This window comes from Phocoena sinus, chromosome 1, assembly GCF_008692025.1.
Source record: "Phocoena sinus isolate mPhoSin1 chromosome 1, mPhoSin1.pri, whole genome shotgun sequence".
Taxonomy (NCBI): domain Eukaryota; kingdom Metazoa; phylum Chordata; class Mammalia; order Artiodactyla; family Phocoenidae; genus Phocoena; species Phocoena sinus.
In genome coordinates this window covers 140,365,019-140,387,570 of record NC_045763.1, presented here as the reverse complement: position 1 = coordinate 140,387,570, position 22,552 = coordinate 140,365,019, and the positions used below count along the sequence as shown (strand labels likewise).

Below are 22,552 nucleotides of genomic sequence, written 5' to 3'. Positions count from 1 at the left end.
CCTGGAAACCACTGTGTACACAGGAGGCTGGTCGCCTTGCTCACAGAGGCTGGGAGATTGAGCATTTTCACTAGTGAGACTTAATCTGATAAAGCCACCTTTCCTACATTTCCCCTCTGCCCGAGGACCCAGTTCTGGGGCTGGAGGCTGCACGTGGGGCGGGACCGCCCAGGGTACCTGGATGGACCTGAGCCACCCCTGCCCCGCTTCCTCCTCCCCGGTTGTGATAAAAAAAAAAAGAGAGAAAGAGAGAGAGAGAGAGAGGGAGGGAGGGAGGGAGGGAGGAGTGAGGGAGGGAGGGAGGGAGGGAGAGAGAGAGAGAAAGAGAAAGAGAGAGAGAGAGAGAGAGAGAGAAGAAAAGAGAGGGTTTTGCAACAGTCCCGGTGCAGCATTTGATTCGGGGAGCAGCGGAGCGGTGTCAAACCTCTCTGCCAGGACGCAGTCAAGCAACTCCAGGAACACGAGCGCGGCGGCGCTGCAGAGACGCTGGCGCGGGCACCAGCCCACCGGGTAAAGCCGGGATCTCTGGAGCTGTGGCTCCCAGGGCCCCCGACCGCCATCCAGTAGGCAAAAGAGATCCCGGAGGTCCTAGTGGAGCCGAGCGGTCGGCGGTGCTGCCTGCCCGGCCGCTTCCTGGGGGAGGGGCGGCTTCGCCAAGAGCTTTGAGATCTCTGACAGGATGAGGACGCCAAGGAGGCGTTTGGCCGCAAGATGCTGCCTGAGTCGCGGCTGCTCAGGCCGCAACGGAAGAAGAAGATGTCCTTGGAGATGTCTATTCATTCCCCTCTCGCCCTCCAGCACGGAGTCGTAGGTGCACGTGGACACGAACTTTATGCTGGTGGTGCTGGGGCACTGCTGCCGCCGAAGATTACCCTGGAGCCGCACCGGCGGAGGAAGGCGAAGACCCAGCCCGGGGTCCGCCGCTACCCGCAGCACATGGTCCTCGGCTGCCAGTACCCGCACCCAAACCAGGTTATTCACTGGGACCTCAGGCTGGGCAAACTCCTCCTGAATGACGATCTGGAGGTGAAAATAGGGGATCTGGCCCGGCAACCAAAGGTGAATATGATGGGGAGCAGAAGAAGGAAACCCTGTCTAAATACACAGCTCTTGAGGTGCTGAGCAAGAAAGGGCACCGTTTCCTGGTGGACGGGGGGCCTATTGGGTGCATCATGTTAATATATACCTTGTCGGTGGGTAGATCACCTTTTGAGACCTCCTGCCTAAAACTGACCTACTTCTGGATCAAGAAGAATGTATGCAGGATTCCCGAGCACATCAACCCCGTGGCCACCTCCCTCTTCCAGAAGATGCCGCAGACGGGTCGCATTGCCCACCTGATCATTCATGAGCAGCTCAAGACGAGTTCTTTACTTCTGGCTACATCCCAGCCCATCTCCCATTACCTGCCCCACCATTCCATCAAGGTATTCAATCGCTCTCAGAAGCCTGGATCCCAGCAACAGGAAGCCACCCACAGTCCTAAATAAAGGCCTAGAGAACTCTATACCCAAGACTCCCTGGGGAAACTCTTTCCAGTGGTCCAGGAGACCAGAGAGTGCCACTGCACTCCCCAACCACTGCACCACCAGCTGTAGCGGCTGCAAAGCGTGAGTGCCTCCAAGCCCTCTGAGAGGGGGCTGGCGAGGCAAGAGGAGGCTGAGGATCCCTCCGGCATCCCCATCTTCTGAGTCAGCAAGTGGGGGACTATTGGGACAAGTGCAGCCTCGGGCATCAGCCATGTAGCAAAGTGTAGGGGGTGTTCTCCGATGATTGGACTCACCTCATCCTCTGGTGCCTTGGTGACAGTCTGTGGTTCACAGAGCATGGTGGTGCAGAGTTCTCCCTCGCCATGAGTTCCCATCCCAACTCCTCCATGAAGATCACTCTTCAAGTACTTCCAAAACTACACGAGTGAACACTTGCTGAAGGTGGGTACCCATGGGAAGGTGATGAACTAGTCCAGCAACCCTACCTGCCTACCTGATTCTGCAAGCACAGAACCATCACCCTGCATCCTGCAACGTCTTCCAGGACCGCAGCAAACTCGTCCTGGGCCCAGCATGGCAGCTGTGACCTACATCGACTAGAAGCCGGATTTCCACAAGTACTGCCTGAATCTCCTGGAGGAGCACAGCCGCCCCAGGAGTCTGGCAAGTCAGCTCTTCTATGCCCACCCATGGTGGACAAGCTGCTGAGCTTTCGCTCAGCCAACAATCGCCTCAGGACCTCCTCACAGCCCCTCCCCAGGACTACTGCCCGTCCTCACCCCCACCAGTCCCTTGGGCACCTATGGGTTAGCCCCCGCTGTGCTGGGTTTTCTGTGATATGTCCCCTCACTCCGACCGGGTGGCTGGAAATAGAGCTATGTCTTCCTTGCAGGTGGGAGTTGCTATTATTTTTGTACATGTTGGGGTGTAGGTTCTACGGCCTCTTCACCTTCCCTATCAACCCCACCATATGAATTGTACAGAATACTGCCATTGAATTCGGGACTTTTTCTTGGCTTTATACACATTAAACACGTGTGAATCTTTTTAAAAAGGTGTGGGGAGCGCTGATTGGCTACTAGTTGTCACGTGCACTCAGTGGCCACCTGGCTCAGCCAGTTAGCGGCAAGAATTGAGTACTCTGGAGGTGCTGTGCAGAGGTGGCTATATGGGCTATACGGGATGCCTGCTTTCATTGTCTCTTAGTCCAATAAGTCATGTAAGTAATGGTAAACAAATCCAGTGACAACGCATTAAGTCCTTCACAAAGTGCCTTTGACAAAAGACGGTCGTCTGCTGAGAGCTGTGGGACCCTCTCAGCTGACAGGGCCCCGAGAATGCTACAGTGACCCTGTCATGGGGACAGGTCTGTCAGGAATGGTCTTCGGGGAAGAGGATGGAATTTATAAGACCTCCTTTGAATGACCAGTGCCGACTCGGATGGCTCATCTAGCTGGCATATAGAAAAGCTGGAAACGCTAGCCGAAAGCTTGGGAAGGCAGAGAGGGAGAGAGAGAGAGGAAGGGAGGAAGGAGGGAAGAAAAGCAAGGAACCCCCTGTGGTAGGTGCTGCGAGAGAAGGGCTGCCTGGGGTCCCTTTCATGTGCTCACAGCAGTATATGTCCACTAGTGAGGAGTACTCCGTGGATTCGGTCCAGGAGAGACACATTTAGGGTACCTGTTTCAGCTGAAGGAAGGGAAGGCGAGAGTACACTGGAAAGAAGTTCGAGAAGCTGGCTCAATGGTGGCCCAGGCAAAGAATATGACCAGACTGAGATGACATGGCATGCTGACCCAAGGCACACATGTCAGTGGCACTATGGCCGAATGGTTATAAGCCAGGCCTCTGGGTCAGATGACCTGATCCTGGTTCTACCACATACTTCTGTGTGACCTTGGGCAAGTTACTCAATCTCTCTGAGGCTCAGTTTCCCCAACTGTAAAATGAAGGAACAGAACTTACTTTATAGGGGTTATCTGGAGGAATATGTGAGAGGACATTTAGTCTCTGTTCCATATGTGGCAGTGACTATTAAGAGGATGGATCAGTTGGGGACCAGTTGATGGCTTTGATGTCACACTTCCCCCCAATGATATGGGCTCTGCCAGTGTTTGGTAGACTCAGCTTCTGCTAAGAAGCTCATCTCATCTGGGACTTGAGGGAGGGAACTCAGCTCTGACTATGACCAAGTTTCATTATGTGAAGAGATTTGCTTACCCAGGTCTTCCTACTTATCCCGATGACTCTATTTACTTATATTTTGGAAAATCTTCAAGCTTTTTTCTTCCACTTGTGTGCTGGGGGGAGGAGGGGTGAGAATGGGGAGATGTTTATGGGCCCTGGCAGGAGTCAAAGGGGGCCCTGGGGCACCAGAATCCTACTGCATTGGCAGGGGCACAAATCCTGGCAGATTATGTCAAAGATAAAAGAGGATTTAGGGTGACGATTTAAAGCTTCCTTTTCTCCTTTTTTGGGCAAGGGCCTGGGAAGAGGGGGTGGGAACTGAAAACAGACAGAGCCTTGTTAGTGACTTGAATTTTCACATGTAGAATGACGGGGCTTTGGAAAGGAGTTTCTCCTTGTGTGCCCCTCCCATTCCACGCCATCTAACCTGATCTTTAAATTGGTGACTCCATTTGTATTCCAGTCTGATCATGGGAGACTCATATCCCGGTGGGCCCCAGCCTTGGTTTGTAGCAGACGGGAAGTGTTCAGGGGAGCCTTCAGCTGACACAAAAGGACTGTGGGGAAACCAGCCAGCATCCCTCCCTCCCGGCAGCCTCACCCCACAGCTGGGGCCCTGGGAAGCAGGGTGGTGGCAGGTCAGCCTTTACAACTGCTTTTTATTGGATCCTGTCTGTATTGGTTGTATTCAAGGCTCTCAGTCCCAGATATGAGAGCAAACCACAGGAACCCTGCGTCAGGTCAGTGACCAAGTGCCGAGCATATCAATGACCAGAACTCCGGGAACAATTGGAGCAAGTGCTTGAAATTCCAGCCGTGAGCCTGTCTGACCCACATGGGGGGATGCATATATCTTGGGTAACATCCCAGCCAGCAATTCCCAAACTCACCAGGCATTCAACCACTGCAGCCTCAATTTTAATCATTATAACACCACCCATCACCCCACTCTAGCTCTGCCCCACGGAACGTCCCGGGTGTGCAAATCCTGTTCTTTTTATTCAGCTGAGATGCTGCAGGGAGGATGAGCGGCCACTGCCCTCAGTCCCTTGCAACCAGGGACCCCGCTTTTCTGGGGGTGGGATCTGCCTTCCCTGAGGTTTGTCAGTTTGGGGGGAAGGAACTCATTCCCTAGATGCTGTGTTTTACCCTGAAGGCATCTCCCAGAGCCAGGGGTGTACTGAGCACTGAGGGCAGCTGGGTGAGGAACACCACAAGGTAGGAGCAGGCTTAGGCTTCTGCCTGAGGTCAGCGATGAGGGGTAAACCTCCTGCCCAGGATGGGTGCGTTCACCAAATTCTCTTTCTTTGGAATGGCTTGAGCAAAATTGTGTCTGGACACCAGATGAACCCTTGAGGCCTTTCCCTAGCCTGAGCTCTTCAACTTCTAGGGGTTGATTCATTCTATTGTCCCATCAACAAGAGAGACTCACCTTCATGTGTCACTGGGAGTCCTCCACATTCCCCGCCTTTCCTGTCTCATTCTCACCATCGAGATTGGTAGATTTGAGTGCTTCTTTTTCTGGGCTCTCACAGCCCATTGGAGTGTGTGTACAGACCCACGCCCTACTATCCTGTAGCTCCCTGGGAGCAGGGTTTATTCTGTCCAGCTTTGTTTGCTGGTGCCCATCTCAGTGGCATGCTAGGTGGACAAGTAGCCCGGGGACCCTCCCTGTGCCTCACAGTGGCCTGGGGAGATGCTTAAAAATGCCCAGCCCCGCTCCCAGAAATCCTGACTTAAGTGACCTGAGGTCTGGATGCTGGTGGTCTGAAAAGCTCCCCACGTGACCTAATGTGAAGCCCCTGTTGAGACCACCCCCAGAGTCGACCGTTAATGAAAGCTTGTCTTAGAATGAACCAATGACGTTTGTCCAAGTGATACCTTCTCTTTTATTTGTGTGTGTGTGTGTGTGTGTGTGTGTGTGTGTGATCGTCAAGCCCTACTCACTCCTAGCATTTATCCCTTGTTAACGCCATTTGTTTGAGCCATAAAACTCGGGGGAACCAGGTTCGAAGGAGAGCTACTGGCAGGCGTTTCTCCTCTGATGTTTGGAACTGTGCTGAACAACTCACTAAGTCTTAGGAAGTTCCTGCCTCCAGCACGCGGGATTCTCTCTCGTCCTTCAGTGTCACTCCGTACCAGCTAAACCTCTTCCTCAACGTTTTCTAGACTGCAGACCACGGTTTCTGATCCTTGTGGGAAGTGGTCGTGGGCAAGTCTGAGGGGCTGTGTGTGAGGCCCCAGGTGGGCCGAGCAGCCTGGAGGGAGATGCACGTGGACAGGGTGTGTTATGCAAATGGGAATTACATGAAGTGATTGATAGAGTTTCATTCAGGGAGAAAATGATGAGAGAAATCAGACCACAAAATGTTTGTCGAAATGCCATACGATATCACTTATATGTGGAATCTAAAATACGACACGAGCCTATCTACGAAACAGAAACAGACTCACAGCTCTAGAGAATAGACTTGTGGTTACCAAAGGGGAGGGAGATGGGGGAGGGATGGATTGGGAATTTGGGATTAGCAGATGCAAACTATTTTATACAGAATGGATAAACAACAAGGTCCTACTACATGGTACAGGGAACTATATTCAATATCCTGTGATAAACCATAATGGAAAAGAATATGAAAAGGAATGTATATATGTGTAACTGAATCATGTTGCTGTATCGCAGAAATTAAGACATTGTAAATCAACTATACTTCAATAAAAAAAAAGTTTGTCCAGTCCAGTTCTATGCGCAGCTCACTGCTAGGGGCTGTGGGACTTCAGGGGATCTGCCCTCTGTATGGGAAAACCAGAGAAGAGGACCTAAATATATGAGATGAAGCACAGATTTCCAAAGCTACCAGAGCTCTGAGAGGAGTCCTGTCCATTTCCTGTAAAGCTTTGGTGTCTCATCCGTGGCTGGCGGTAGCCTCTGAGTCTAAACCAGCTGCCGCTGGTCACTGGCATGAGGTCTTTTTTTGAACACACAAAAGAGTATAGGGAATATTTTCCAAACACACACCCTATTTCCCCATATCTGCTTCAGTTAATTTTTTAAAAGACTGAGACATTGTTAACCCTCCCCTGTGCCACTTCCCGTCCTCCCTCCCCCTCCCTTTCTTGAAATTGGTATTTGTCTTTCCCACGTATGTTTTCCTAGGCACGTTATTATACACGTAGGGCATTCACGCACAATATATGATAACGATTTTGAAAGCTTTCAAACTTTATATGAGTGGCATCATACTGTATCCTCTGCATGTTTTCCACTCACTGCTCTGTTTTTGAGGTTTATTCATGTTGATACAAAATTAACTAAACTACTGTTTATCCATTCTCTCTCTCTCTTTTTTTTTTTTTGCGGTACGCGGGCCTCTCACTGTTGTGGCCTCTCCCGTTGCGGAGCACAGGCTCCGGACACGCAGGCTCAGTGGCCATGGCTCACGGGCCCAGCCGCTCCGCGGCATGTGGGATCCTCCCGGACCGGGGCACGAACCCATGTCCCCTGCATCGGCAGGCGGACTCCCAACCACTGCGCCACCAGGGAAGCCTGTATCCATTCTCTTTTTGATGGGCATTAAGAGTGCATTCTGTTTTTCCGTTAGAAATAATGCTACAACATTGTTTGTAATGTATAGTTTGGCGCACATCTTCCTTCCTCCCTCCTTCCCTTCCTTTCTCTTCCTGTCTTTCCTTCCTTCCTTCCTTTCTTTCTCTTCCTTTTGAAGTATAGTTGATTTACAATATTGTATTGGTGTCAGGTGTACAGCATAGTGATTCAGTGTTTTTGCAGATCATACTCCATTGTTATTACAAGATAATGGGTATAATTCCCTGTGCTGTACATTATCTCCTTGTTGCTTATTTATTTTATGCATCTCCTTGCACACAGATGCTCCACTCCACTCTCTCCCTGAATACTCCCTCGATGACTATCACAGCTTTCAGATCTGCTACCTGCCTGCTCCGGCCTCTGCCATGGGCTCACCCTTCCTCAGTACCAGCAACTTGGCTCTTAGTGTTTGAACTTGAGCTGGTTTCTAGGCCTCACCTTACACTTGGAGACCTAGTCTTACACCACAACTCTCTGTGGCTCAAGCCTCTCAGGGCTTCTACCCCCCACCAACACCTGGCCTCTGCTGAAAGGGGAGTTCTTTGGCAGGAAAGATTGGCATGTCTTGGGCCATAAGACGAGGTCTCATACAAGTGGTCAGTTTTAACTGGACCTCAAAGGAAATTCAATTTTCTGTAATAAGGAGAAATGGGAGAATTTTCTTGAGGGGAGAGCAGGAACCAGAGTAGGAAAATAAACATAGCAGGGTAGTATAGGGTGAGGACCCGGCTAAGAGCAGTGGCCAATGGAAGCTGGGTTCTGTCAAGAGAGTGGGTAACATGATGTGAATCTAGTAAGTTAAAACTTCATGTTCCTCACCAAATGACTTTAAGCTTTTGCGATGGAAATGGTGGGTGGGCAGTGCCCGTGGCAGGGGTGATGGTGGCCAGGAGACCCCTGAGGAGAAGCACCCATCCTCTACAGCCATCTGCTGGGCCAGGCTGAGTGTGAGCACTTGTGGTCTCGTTTCACTCACTTCCCTCCAATTTGTTGATGAGGCTTTATCAGATCAGTCTTCCTCTTCCCTCCATCACTCATGTGTCACTTCCCGCCACTCCCGCTTCCAAGTAAGAGAACTCCAGGCAACCACGTGCAGGCTTCAGTCCAGCTACGACCAGTGGACTGGACGCTGACATTGCTTACAAGAGCTTGGGGAGCGGACACGAGGGGCAGTCCTGTGGTCTTCTCTGCAGCTTGACTTCTCTGTGGCTTGAGATTAAAGTAAGCTCCCAAAGTTCCCAATCAGGGCTACGGGGGACCAGCATGTGTGTATGTGTGTGGGGTGCAGTCGGGATTGAGGTGGGGTCAGGAAACCCTTCAAGCTTGGCTGGCCTTGTGATTTCAAGCGAGTTTCTGCAGGGAGAAACAGGCTTACTGTTTTGGAAAGAACAAGCTTAGGTCCCAAGTTTCCTCTGGGCAGAAGCTTGGGCTTTTGCCTTGTTTGACAACCTGTCAGAGGCGAACAGGGAAGACAGAGCCAAGAGAAACTGCTTCTGGCTTCATGCTTTGAGACTATGTGTGTGTGTATTTCTCCCTGGTAGATCCTGGAAGGCGAGCGTAGTGGGAGAATCAATTGTTTTCAGCGTCCAGAATGTGCCAGATAGTCATGGAGTTTGAGGGTGGGGAATGAGAGAAACTCTAAGGCACATACCTCATTTTTCATACTGCTCCCCCTGCATCTGACTTTGGAGAGAGGGGAATTCCTTAATTCCTCACATCCCTGACCCCCTACTTGGGAGACCCCAGTGCCCGGCATACACTGTACAATTAACAAATGTCAGCTGGCTGAATGAGTGCCTTCGGGAAGTGGGTGGTTGTTTACTGAGCATTTACTATGGGATCTCCTCAAATCAAACCTATGAGAAAAGTATTGTTTTCAAGTAGGTTCAGGAAGGTTAAGTAACTTGTCCAAGGTCTCACATCTAGGACTGTGTATGTGTGTGTGTGTGGTGGAGGGAAAGGAGTGTACAAGAGATTTGAGAGGCTCATGGCATCATTTTTTGTCATTGCTCTTTTTTGCAACTTCATCGAATCTATGAATTTATGAATTTGCAGAAGCTGATGGGACTGTCCCTGAAAGCTGATGGGACTGTCCCTGAAAGCTGATGGGACAGCTGAGTGGGCTGTCCCTGAAAGTTGGAGGCAAAGGAAACAAGGTTGGGGGCTTTCCAAGTGGGTGCTTGATGTAGTACATCTGTAAAAACAGAACTTGAACTTACGTACACACAGTAGGGAAGAAGACAGAGGAGTAGAGGGACAGGAAGGCCCCAAGATCTTTTGCAGACATTTATAACAGCCCCTTCCCTGAGATCCAGGGAGAAAGAAAGGCACAAAAGAGAACAAAGCCAGGTCATCTGTTAAAAATTATTTAATAGAAAGTCCAATGTCAAAATGTAACAATAAACAAAAATACACATGTATAAATATGTATATATATAATTAGACCTGTATACTTTCTCAGACCCTTTTCAAATGAAACAGAATCGTCATCATATCTTGGTGGTCAAATCAAAAATAATATTCAAGCGACGTGGACCCACTGGTGCTGTGGGGAATAATAGTACTACTGAAGAACTTTGAGGGTTCAAAGAATTCCAATCATGAGAGAGCTGGGGATATTGCCAAATGTCCTTTTCTGGAGACCCAGAGAGGGAATATGAGCAACCCCATGGCTCTGTACAGTGTACCTGATCTTTTCTTAGCACCTACAGCCACTACTGCCTAGGGAGTCCGCTCTCCTGTCGGATGGGGTTTTGAATTGTTTCAGTTTATGCTATTTGAGAGTTTGCTTGCCCTGTCTCCCAGATTAGAATCTCCTGAGGGGTTTTGCTTTAAGACCTTCCTATTCTTCAGGCCAAGTACCAGCACAGTAGTTTGGGATGGATGCCATCAAGGTGTGAGGATTTGCTCTTGAAATGGTGGTTGGTATCCAAAGTGGCTGTGCACATATAGGGGGCACCCAAACCCTCAGGGCTTCAGAGTGAAAATACCAGAACCTCTGTCTATAATATTTTGTATCTTACTCTTTAAAAATTTCTATGTTGTACGCTTTAAAAAATGTGCCTAATGTTTTAGTACGGAAGTATATGAATATATACTTTAAATTAATAAACATACGGGGGGGATGCATCTCACAAGGTTTTTGCTGACAGGCATGTGTGGTCCAAACAGATGGGCACCCACGGCTTTACAGAATTCACGTGCATGTGGAGGGCTGGGCAGGCTTCCCTGCGGGGCTCCCACGCCCACCTGAGGAAGCCTCTGCAGTTGCTCAGAAGAGCAATGCCTCAAGATTATCTCCCAGACCTGAATGAGAGCTGATGTCTCCTGATCCTGCCACCAGATTTTCCTTGAATGTAACGCCTTATCCTAAATAAAACACAGATGCCCTTGGGAAGAGCAAATACACAGCCACTGACACCTGGCAGGGAAGCATTTTGATCTCTTCCTGGTGATGGAGAGGGAATTGGACCAGGGCAGACAATGGGGAGAGGGTGCCCTAAGGCAAACCTGGCCGTATTCCATGACCACACCCCGACCAAGGGGACCTTCCAGGACCTTCATTTTAAAGTAGGTGTATTTGAGGCCAAATATTCTGTCAGTTTCCAGCATCGTGATTACTACAGGCCGAATTCTAATGAAAACGCCTAGGCTGGTGGGATAGTCGCGTGGGAACCACAAGACACAGAATTAGAAATTGCTCAGTAAGGAGCCAGAGGAATATCTGGGAAAAGAGTAGGTGTTTGAGTGACAATCTTTCCAAGGGTCCAGATGGCTAGTGAATATGCCAGGCTGCACCCAGGAGGGCAGGTGTGGAGGTCTTGCAAAATAGGTGAGCCAATAGGTGAGCCCCAAGCCGTCCTCAGGGCCCTCTGGGGTCAGGAGACCTGAGCCCCTCAGCTAGGAAAACTGCCTTCAGCCCCCAGTGCCTCCAACTTCTCAAGGAAATTATGTTACCTATTGTGGCCTTTTCTTGAGTTTCTAGCAACCATGCTGCCTCACAGCTGGTATTTTGATTCATCTAATTCTTTTTCTTCTCCTTATAAAGTTTCTAATTATTTGTCTGGGGGCAAAAGGAAGAGAAACCCAATGCTCTGAGCCCTGAATAGGTTCTTTGGAAAACCTAAAAGGCACCACGAGCTGTCTGCACAAACAGGCTCTGTCTGCTGTCTCTGAGCCTTCCCTGCGTCACTCCCGAAGAGCGCGGGGCTCCAGGGGCCTCCCCATCCCCACGAGGCTCACGGCAGCTGTCTAGGCTTGCAGGTATTTTCCATGTGCACACAATCCATGTGTGCTTTTTTGTTTTCGTTTTTTAATTCCCCTTTCTTTGGCAGGACACAGGTGCACACTGCAGACACAGCAGAGGCTTGGCCACCAGGTATGACCCAACCCGGGGAAAGGCTGTCCAAGGGAGGCTGCCCTTCGGTAGAATGAATGAAGACCTCACATCCTGAGTTGGGAAGCCCTAGGCGGCTTCCTGTGTATTTATCTTAGGGTGCACCCTCATCCCGGGGTCTAGGCCGGCCTGTTCCCTAGAGGTATTTTTAGCCTTGGTGGTTCTACAGCCAGGTCAGGATGACCCAGAGCTGTCCCCTGTATGTCTCTAAATCCAGCCCAGGTTAAAGCTCTTGATATCAAACAGCTCTGGGGGAGAGGACAAAGAGCTGGGGCAGGGGTGGAGGATACACAGGAGTAAATCATCTCAGCAAGGAACTGTGTACCTCCACAGCACGGAGGGAACTTCTGGTCCTGACGGGGATCACACTTATCTCTCTGGGTGGCCTCAGCAGTGGGCTTCAGAGGGGGCAGAGCATCACCTACAGCTCTCTTTATGCCCCCTGGGCTGGGTCACTGATTGCCCTGGCCACATCCCTCTCTTCTCCCTCCTCAACTCCTAGCTCCAGCTGCTTCTCTGCACACAGGCCCTGACAACCCACACTGTCCCTCTTTTGGCCGAGCCCCATGCTGTCCCCTCAGCCTGGAAGGCCCCTTGCAATGCTCTCCCTCAGGCCTCTGACAACCTTGAGCTTTGATGTCCCCTCTTTTAGGAAGCCCCCGATTTCCAAAGCTGGGCGGCTGCCCCTCTGAGAGCCTCCCGCGGCACCCAGTAATTCCCTACAGTGGCACTTCCCACACTGTCTTCCCCACTAACGGTGGGCTCCTTGAGGGTGGGAGCTGGGCTTGGGTCAAACGTGTATTGCTGGGGATTAGCTCAGTGCCTGGAGTATACTAGGTGCTCCATAATCTGTTGAATCAGTGAGTCCCCGACACTGGAAGAGGCAATGCTAAAAATGTTACATCTGGGCCAACCTAGACGAAGGGGCCCCAACCCCAGTCGCTGGTGTCCCGGTGTCCCAGTGGAGCTGAAGTGCCACAGTCAGGGACATACTGGCTGCGTGGGAGAGTGTGTGAGAAATGCTGGGGTATATGGCTAGACCTGGCACGTGTCCTGAGGGATGGGTCCTATATGTGCCTGGGGTTGGGAAAGGCTGCCAGAGTCCAGGTTAAAGCCCAGGTGAGTGAAAGATGCTAGTGGCAGGCATCCTGGCACAGAGAGGGCACAAGCCCAGAGGACCAGCAGACCTTCATCCTCCTATCCAAGTCTAACTCAAACTTTCGTGAGAGTGATCACTAGGCTTTCCTAGTTTGGTATCATTATAATTACACTAATGTTTTCCTAGGCATTATCTTAGAGATTACAATACGGCAAAATGCAGCTCTTCCGTGAAGTACTTCAATGATATATTTTTTTCTCCATGTATCTTTCTGTGGGGGGTGTGTGTGTGTTAGGAAATTGATCCAAATTTAGAGTCCTATAAGGCAGCTGCCTTGTTCTGCTCTAGGAAAATAGACAAAGAAAAGCTGGCTTGCAATCTACTGCGAAACTTCCCTTGCTCACTTGACTGTCAAGAGAGAACAGTCCCTGAAGATCTGGACTGAAATGCCAGAAACCAGGGGCTGTTCTATCACTTCTGGGTCTAAGCCCAGGGGTCTCCGAGGTTCTAGAGCTATTCTCAACCCTAGGGACCCTAAGGCAGTTCTGGCTGAGTTCACAGTGTTCTTTTTACTGCCTCAAAGTCTTACCCAATCAGATGCAACGCCTTGGGCTAAAAACAACCCCTGGAAAGGAAAGAAGGGAGAATTCAGAGTAGAGAGGGAAGACAGTATTAGAATAGGGCCTTTGGTTTAGGGGTGAGTCTTGGTGAATTAAAGCAATTTCTCTGGCTTCGAAGAGATAAGAGCCATTTCCTACATCATCTTGAAGGAATTTGACAGCTACCATGTTAGAAAGAGGCAGGAATCTTGGCAACGGTTTTCATAAGAAAACTGGACATAGCACCCCCTTGACACAGGAAATTCTTTTGATTCTTTCAAGCTAAGTAAGTGAGGGCAGAGGCGGGTCCCCTCTAGGCAGCACCTTTAACAGTTGCCATGGAGACATGAGTCATTTTCTTTAGAGGTTGTGCCTTTAGAAGCAAAGAGAGAAACTCTGGGGAATTCTTGGGCTCTTCTGACCTAGGAACAAATTAGTTAAATGCCTATCCAAGTCACTACCTGACTATCTAAAACATTTAAGGTCTTGAAAGAGATTCACATCTAGTTTCAATGCTTAAACTAGCCTGGAAAATACAGAGGCCCCAGGCCAAAGATCAAAAAGAGATGTCAAACCCTAGCTCACAAGAAAGGATTTCAAGTTAATGGTCCAGGCATTGTCTTTCCTCCACCTTTGGAGATCAGATTCTCCTAAACTTCTCCGGAGGTTAAGGCTTTTCACCTTAAAAAGATGCATCCTGAGATGAAACAAGCCTTGGGACCCAGGAAAGAAATCAGAGTACTCAAAAGCCTGTTCTGGTCACATCTGATACCTAACTGCAGATACCAGCCTCCTTTTCCACATGCGGAAAGGATTCCAAGGAAAGAGATATGCGCCTAAAATCCCAAAGCCGTTCTCTTCTGGGCACTAACACCCTGCTAGCCTCTCCTGGTTTGTGTGTAGCTTATCAGATATAGGAAGGCCAAGTAAAACACTCCCCATGAGCCAACCAAGCTGGTGGAGAACCAAGGAGATTCTGGAAAAGGGAGATGCCCCCAAAGGGTTGTTTTCACAGTGTCGCGTTGCAAAGGGCATAGTAATAATAAAAAAAATTAGGAAAACACTTGAATGACATCTTTCCTTCTTTCAACATGGCCATTTATGTTGAATATATGAATTCTACACTTAAGATACACCACTTAGAACACGGGGGTAATAAATTCACTTCCCAGGATTATTGTGACAAGACAATTATAAAAATGCCTAGCACAGTATCTGACACAGAGTGAGTTTAAAAAATAAATGTTAGTTCCTTTTCCTCTTTCCCCAAGATTAGATTAGATCCCAGATAAGGTACAAGAGTCTTCTGAAAAGCATGGCATAGCTAGTGAGCGAGTCCTAAGGTCTGTCACAAAAGTAAATCTGTTTACCCACAATCCTCATTTTCTTCCACAGCTTTCGACCCTCTTCCAGAGACATACAAAAAGGTGACTGAAGTCAAGGGCATTTCTTTCCCCCTTGGAAAAACATGTCCATTCATTGGTAAAAGGCAATTCATAGACCTTATCCATGAAATTCCAAAGGTCTACGGCAGGGACATATTTGCAGGGTGGAAGCCAATTGCCTCACCCGGCTTTATACAAGCGCCGGGAGTGGAGGTGGGGAGGTCCAGTAATCCACCCATGACATTGAGAAGCCATGTTCCTGCTTCAAGCCACCCTTTCATTATGCCCTTAAATATATATAGTCCCTGTCCCCAACCAGGCCTTATTCTTCTACTAGGGTTTTAAGAAAAACTTAGCAAAAAGTTTAATTTCTGAGACGTACAAAGAATTAAAGCTCTGAGCATGTCTTCCGGGGGAAAAGCATGCAGGGCAGATTTTATGTAAAATTATAGAGTGCAATCTGATACCTTTTTTTTTATGAGGGAGTTGGGAGGAGGAAGGAGAGAGCCTTAGATACCAATTGTTTTGCCTTTCATAAAAAATATATCAGAGTCCCGGAGTCCAAGATTCAGAGTCAGTATTTTCCTAGATTAAGAATTTGATAATTTTTCTTCCTATGATACTGACAAGACCAGTAGACATGGAAACGCTCTTTTAGATTCTTGCCCAGTGTCTAAGCAGGACTTATAATCAATATGCCAACGGGCCTCATAGGCTGCTGAGGTAAACTGCATAAGAGGTATAATCTCTGTTCTTAGCAGGCTTATGGGAGAGTGTGGCCCTAAGAGAAAATAAGTCTCAACGAGACTGTAAGGGAGACAAAGTTATAACTCAAACTGGGACTGAAAGGGGGGCGCCATCATCCCTGGACCTGCTCCCGGGGGCTGTCAGCTTGCAGCTATGGCTGCTTCTGACCCTGGGTGAGCCCCTGACACGGAGGTGCAGGAGGCTGGCACCAGCACGGAGGACTAAGGAGCCGAGGCTCCTCAATCAGGGCATCAAAGCTCTGTCTCAGACCCTGGGCACTGCAGACGGGGAGAGACCTGTCTTCCAGCAGGCTGGTGGGTGGCCGCTGCTATGTCTGAGGGCCGACCTAGTTTTCTGTCTCCAGACTTTGTACCTTCTTTGTCCTAAATAGACCGTAACACCACCCTACGCTCCAGCCTGGGGCTAGGAGGCACCATGAGGTAAAAGCCTCTTTCAGGGTTCTCTGCCAGTAACAAACACGCATTCAATTATGACAGCAGTACTCCATGATCCTGAATCTCTGCCAACCAAAAGAAAGCTACGCACATACTGCTGAACTTTTACAATTCTACAACTCAGAGCCCATAAGGCATGTGTAATCTAGCTGTAAATCATGCCTACAGTCCGCCCCACCCACTGGCCACTAAAGCAGCTGGATTTTGAATCGCACCGGGCACACAGCCATCGCCCTTCTCTGTCCTAAATGCCTCTCGGTCCATTTCTCATTCTTTTTCTATACCTCCATCCGCCAGCCCATTTCCCTCCCTCCTTCCTTCATCTCCCTGAGTCCTCAGAGATGACAGCCAGCAGAAGCACCAGCTTCTGGAATATTCTTTCACTGCGTCTAAGACAATGGGCTTAATGTTCAGAAACACAGGGGGAAAAAAAAGGCAAATGTTTGTGCATGAGACCTTTTCAGAAGGCATAAAAAAATAAAGTACAAATACAGATCCCTTGACAATTTTATGACTAAAACCAACAAATGGAAAACAGACAGTTTTGAGCGTTGCTAACATAGTCAAGTATTTCACGCCAACTGGCTCCGTCACCCCATTTCTCAGATCTGTTTCTAGATGTACCGAATGTGTCTGCAGATGACATCACTTTTGCCCATCAAAGAGGTACCCCGTGTTAAACCCGGGAGACAGAACTCCAGGTGAAAAGCCACTGGCTCATGGGCACAACACTTCAGGTTTCACGAAACCCTCAAAAATCAGATTCCCCAGAGACACGTGGTTCTGTGTACGCGTGTATCATGTCAAAATGTTAAACGTGACCGTAAGAAAAATGATGTGAGCCTGTATCATCTCCACGTGGAAGGTGGTGATTTTCTGGGAAGACACTGTCTGAGACACCAAATAGAGGAGCGAAATGGAAGACATTTAGTGTTTGCTTCATTCTTGCCGGATAAGAACAAGGAATCTCGGGAAAAGGTCACCCTCGGAACAGTGAACAAGTCACTGGCACACAAGCTTAAGGTGGGGCTTAGAAGTTCGTTTACAGTTGGGGAAAACTATTTTAGTCACTTGGCCAAAAACCATAGAAAGGGAGGGGACATAAAACCCTAGGCGACTCGAACTCTCCCTGCGTTTTTCCTGCTCGAAGCTGGATAAAAAGCCTGAAATTTTGGCTGCGTCTCTATTTATTTAACAACCACAGCTGCTCCCCCAAATAGCTGCTGCTGCTGGCTGAAAGAAGGAAGGGCTTTTGTTGCTAACATTTGAGTCCATTTTCTCTAGTGCCTGACTGAGTTTCCTTCCCCTCACTTTTGGTGTGTGCTGGGTCTAAAAGGAGATAAGGAATCTCCCCCTGAACACGTTAGTGGTGCCACCAGCTCTGTGGATGGATTTTCAGGTCAAGGCTCATCTTCACAGCAAGAACACACTAAGCTTCTTATTCTATTCTGTGGCAGGTGATCTCTCAACTACCCAGAGCGTATTAACTACCCACCTTCGGAGGGTGGCAGTGTGGCTGATGCTGAGGCCTTTTGCGTTCACAACCCTGCAAATAGAGAAACACACAGTGCTTTTGCTGTGTTTCTTTTTGTGGGCCAAACCCACACCTGGACTGCTGGCGTGGCACTGAATAGGGTGCCCTCCCCTGAAAGTAACACAGAGAACCCTCGTCAAAGCTATCGAACGTGTTAAAAATATACAAAAGTTATTTTCTCCTTTTGATTGCTATTTACTTGTGACAACATTTGTTAAAAATATTATTTCTGTCTTTGAGAAGAGACCATTCTCTTCATAGAATATGGAAAAATAAACTCTACCAAACCCACAGTTCATGTTCCCCACTACTGCCTGGGGCTTTGGCTTTCGCATCTCCGAATATCATCACCAGTGTCCATGTACTATGTTTTCTAGTCGGCAAACGCTTTTCACCACACCATCCAGTGCTGCAAGTAAGAGAAAGGAAGTGGCAAGGCCCACGTGCCATCTTGAAGGGAAGTAGGGTGGTTTATTTGCTAACAGGATGAAAGCTAACAGGGTGGTTTCAGGCCCTCCTAAAAAGCCGTGGGACGTTCCCTCACCTCCTCTGACCACTGTCAGCACTGCGAATGCTTGGTGGGTTATAAATGGGATGGTAGGGAGCCACTGAGGAGTCATTGCTAAGGAGGGCTCGTCTTCCGCACCCAGGATCATCATAAAACACTGAGCTGGATGAATGGGAGAAGACAAGGCAACATAAAAACAGTAAAATGTTTATTTTCTTAGAAAAAAAAGTAGGCAAGAGGGATTCAAAATGATTGTGATCACACTTCCGTCTGCATCGGAGCAAAACTGATGCTGCAAGGTTGATCTTTGATTAAGAGACCCACGAAATGAAGCCACCTGCCGTTTGCTCCTATGTCACCTCCAGGAGTCATGTCACAACACGCTTTTAATCGACAACAGCGTCTCTACTTCCTCTTCACAGAGAAACAAGGCTTTTGCCATAGCAACCGTCCCCTCTCCAAAGCGCGACACTGCCAGTGAGAAGCAAGGCTTTGGACTGCTCAGGGGAAGGCAGGGAAGGAGGAGAGAGGGAAGGAGGCGCTTGTCTTAGAAGCGGAACCGGTCTAGGACAGAAGTTGGATATCTGAGTTCACCACTACCTTATCTTATAGAAAATAGGTTGGAGAGCATCTGTAAAACCAACAGTATCTTTAAGGTGAAATTGCAGAATTTTGCTGCAGACCTGGACACTGAGAGAAGTGAAAAGTTGCAACAAGTTTTAACTAGCAGCAACAAAGAAAGTTCGATAACAGTTTTTTTTTTGTTTTGTTTTTAGCAATATTCCTTTGCAAGTTCATTAAGAAACATTGTAATTTAATGGGGCATACGATATGGAACGATCTTCTTTTGCTATAGTGCTGTTCGCTGAAGAGAACCGACCTTTGCAAAGATTTCAACGTGGGGTGTAACCTATTTACACAGTAGTAGCTCCCAGTTTGAGTGGTAGAATTGGTGCTATGTGATATCTTCTTCTTCCGAACAGTAATCTCGACCCTTGAGAGGAAAAGAAAAGAATAAGATGTGACTGAGAATCCAAAGCAAGGCTTGAGATAGTTACTTGCAATCGGTTGTCTCTCAGTATATGTCTCCCTGCAACGGGAGCCAGGCTCCGTCATTGACTACTGAGCACCAGGTAGGTTAAGTCATAAATACGTGTTGGCTGATTTATAAACTGTATATACCTCATAGCATGGAAGTTTTACCAAGCCCCCAATAAGCCCTTATTTTGTATTGGTAAGAACTTATACTAGGCACAGGAAAGACTCAGCCTTTCACCAAGTCATTACCAAATGGATTATCCATTCTGGAGACCAATTTGTCATGAACAGGAGAAATCAAAATGAACAGTGAACGGAGTCCCTTTCTGCTCGGGCTGTTCACACTCCACAGCTATATCTCCAAGCCCAGAACTTATTACACTTTTACAGAGGAGGATGGCATAATCTAGGGATGTCTTAGTTTTAATCCACCCTAATGTGTTGGTGGTTTTTTTTTTTTTTTTTTGGCCACACTGTGTGGCATGGGGGATCTTAGTTCTCCGACCAGGGATCAAACCCATGCCCCCTGCAGTGGAAGTGCAGAGTCTTAACCACTGGACCACCAGGGAAGTCCCTTAATCCATTCTAAGTTAAAACAGGGATTAAAAAACAAAGATTCACTGAATATGTATAACATATCTAGGACTATGTTTGGTATGTGTGGGATGCACAAGGAAGGCAAAAATGCTTTTAATGCATCCATCCCCTAACAAAACAGGTTACTTGAGGGCTTAAGAACTATATCCAGCCGTTACTTTTGAACATATTTCATCCTCTCTCCAGCAGGTTATATACTCTATGAAGGCACAGTTAGGCCTGGGATTTAAGCTCCATGTCTGACATCACCGGGCTGTCTTGGTCAAAGCACATGGCTCCTTGGTCTGTAGTCTCTCACAGAGAGCACGGAAACAAGTCCCTGTCCTGCCTGTGTCACAGATAAAGGCTTTGTGTAAGGTCATGTATTCATACTATTTATCTCCTTTGACCACTTTCTTTTTTTTTTTTTTAAAGAAAAAAAAAAAGAAGAGGAATGTATTGGAAAGTTATAAAGGTATCCCAAAGAAGTGAAGGTTCAGTAACCAAGGTTGGAAAGGACAGATGTGGGAACAACATGGACCTTACCTCCTGAGAGTGGCTATTAATGTGCTCTAGTTCCAGTGACTTCCAGTCTCTGTGTCTGTTTGTTGTTTCAAATTTCCTGGAGTGACAATCATACTGGCTCAACTGGACTGAGCCCTGTACTCCTGGATCACACAAGTGTGAACAGGTAACATCCCACGATGCTCAAGTTTGCCGAATACTCTCTCCATGTTGGGTACTGTGCTTAGCACTTTCCAAGTACTGCTGATTCTGCCACCACAGCCCTATGTCTTAGGTACTGTTGTGTCTCCCGTTCCTCAGATAAGAAAAACAAAGCCCAGAGAGGCCCAGAAGTTTTCCGAAGTCATAAAGCTTTTACCCGACATCCAATCTTTGGCATGCCATGCACATATCTTTAACTTTCTGACTAGACAGCATAGGTGGTAGTTGGAGCTGGTCTCTGCAAACATCCCATGTTAATACCTTAGGGTTTTGCATGAGTGATCAAAGTCCACGTCTTCTTTCCAACAGAAGTCAGAGCCATGTCCTGACTGTCTAAAGCGCTTGGCATCTAAGCCTCCCCACGACCTAGACAAGGGCGGGAGAAACATGTGGAGAGTAGGCTTGACCATGGCTATGGGCAGGAGCAAAAACAGCTAGCTCAGCAGCAGTGGAAGGGGAGGGGGCTGACTTCTTTCTTTCTTTTTTTTTTCTCGTGATTTTTTTTTTTTTTTTTTTTTGCGGTACGTGGACCTCTCACTGTTGTGGCCTCTCCCACCGCAGAGCACAGGCTCCGGACGCACAGGCTCAGCGGCCATGGCTCACAGGCCCAGCCGCTCCACGGCATGTGGGATCTTCCTGGACCGGGGCACGAACCCATGTCCCCTGCATCGGCAGGCGGACTCTCAACCACTGCGCCACCAGGGAAGCCCCGACTTCTTTCTTTTTAAACACACACTACCTGTTTCAATTCTGGGGGGAAAGTTCCTTTAAAAATAAAATTTTCTTTATAACTGGGACTTGTTACTAAAAGTATCTAAAACATAAGGAAAGTAATAATTTCGCATACAGCTATTTCTCAAATGTATGACATGTTTCTTTGTCACAGTTATCTGTATATTGGAAGTAGCTCACATTCTCCTAATATTTCAGCATCATTCTAATGCATGACGGTACCACCTGGCTGGGCAGTCATCCTGGCTCTGTGACTCACTAGCTCTGGGATTTTGATCAAGTTACCTCTCTGTGTCTCACTTTCCCCATCTGTAAAACGAAGATAACAACAGTACCAACTTCACGTGGTTGCTGAAGGTTAAGTGAGTCAATAGTAGTAAAGTGATTAAATCGGGCCCGGCACATAATTTTATACCTGTATGTGTGTACACACGTGTACACGTGTGTCTGACAATAAAAAAGTGCTGCCACACCAAGAAGTCTTCGGGGCCTGCAAAAGCACGAGGGTGGCCCATTCCCGTGCTAACCGGCCCCAGACTGCGTGTTCTCTTTCAATGATTCACCAATTAGCAGATTTTGGTTTCTTCTGCTATCACCTTGCCAACTCTCACCCCTGCTCCTTGCAGAGTTTTTGAGCCTGGTGTCATCTCCAGGCTTGTTTTACTTGCTGCGAAGAAAAGTCTCCTGGGCAGGGAAGCTGGGTGAGCAATCTTCCTGACAAGAGAAGTGTGTCCCCAATGACACCTCCCTGGTGACAGTGTCCAAGCAGATGCCGGCTGTTGCCTTGGCCCAGACCGCCCAGGAGACACTCCTTGAGCCGCATGATGGAGAGCTAGAAAGGAGACCCTCGTGGACCCTGACCGTTGGGACTTTATTCTCCATTGTGGGCAACAGGACACATCCAAACCCATCAGAAATATATCAGATGATGCTCTCCACGTATCCTCAACTCATGGGGCTCAGACAGTAGACCTGCGAGTGGCCTCTGAGCGTCTGGCTGGAGGGGAAAGGTGGGCTCATGGAGTTTACGTTAGGAAAGGAGAGGACTTCTCCAGTGTATATGTGGACACACACACTGTTGTGAGACACTGGGCAAATCTTCGGGCTTTGGTTTCCTGGGGATTATCATGGTCTGTTTCATAGGGTTGTGATCAGGATTACATGGGAAAAACACCGTTTCTAGCAGGTGGTCAATAAATATTAGCTGCTGCTATTATTACTACTACTGCTATTAAACCCCCTGTTTGTCCAGGCCCTGGCAGGAGAATAGGGACCGCCTTCCTTACGGCGGTTGGGTGGGTGAGAACTGTCGTTCTCTGCCAGGTGTACTCTGGCAGGTGTCAGGGAGCCCTTCCTTCCACCTCAGCCTTGCATCCCAGACGGGCCAGAACCCCATGTGCTCAAATAAAGCTTCTATGGCAGACACCTCAATCCCTTCCCTTCTTAAGAAGCCTCAATCAAAGCAAAGGCCTA

General features: G+C 48.4%; 1 protein-coding gene and 1 pseudogene across 5 annotated transcripts in view; one reads left to right on the top strand and one right to left on the bottom strand.

Annotated features, from left to right (window-relative positions):
- C1H1orf21 (chromosome 1 C1orf21 homolog) overlaps positions 1-22,552 on the bottom strand; it is a 265,201-nt gene that overhangs the window by 11,222 nt on the left and 231,427 nt on the right. For 2 of the 5 annotated variants that reach the window (XM_032631778.1, XM_032631769.1), the window contains one exon: positions 18,197-19,001. The exons of 1 other annotated variant lie outside the window; for it this stretch is intronic. In XM_032631778.1, coding sequence (XP_032487669.1) covers positions 18,963-19,001 — 39 coding nt within the window. In that variant the 3' untranslated portion in view covers positions 18,197-18,962. Of the gene's footprint in view, positions 1-18,196; positions 20,714-22,552 lie in introns of those variants that run through there. 2 more of the 5 variants (XR_004349888.1, XM_032631787.1) reach the window with 2 other exon arrangements.
- LOC116760132 lies at positions 697-16,645 on the top strand (annotated as a pseudogene).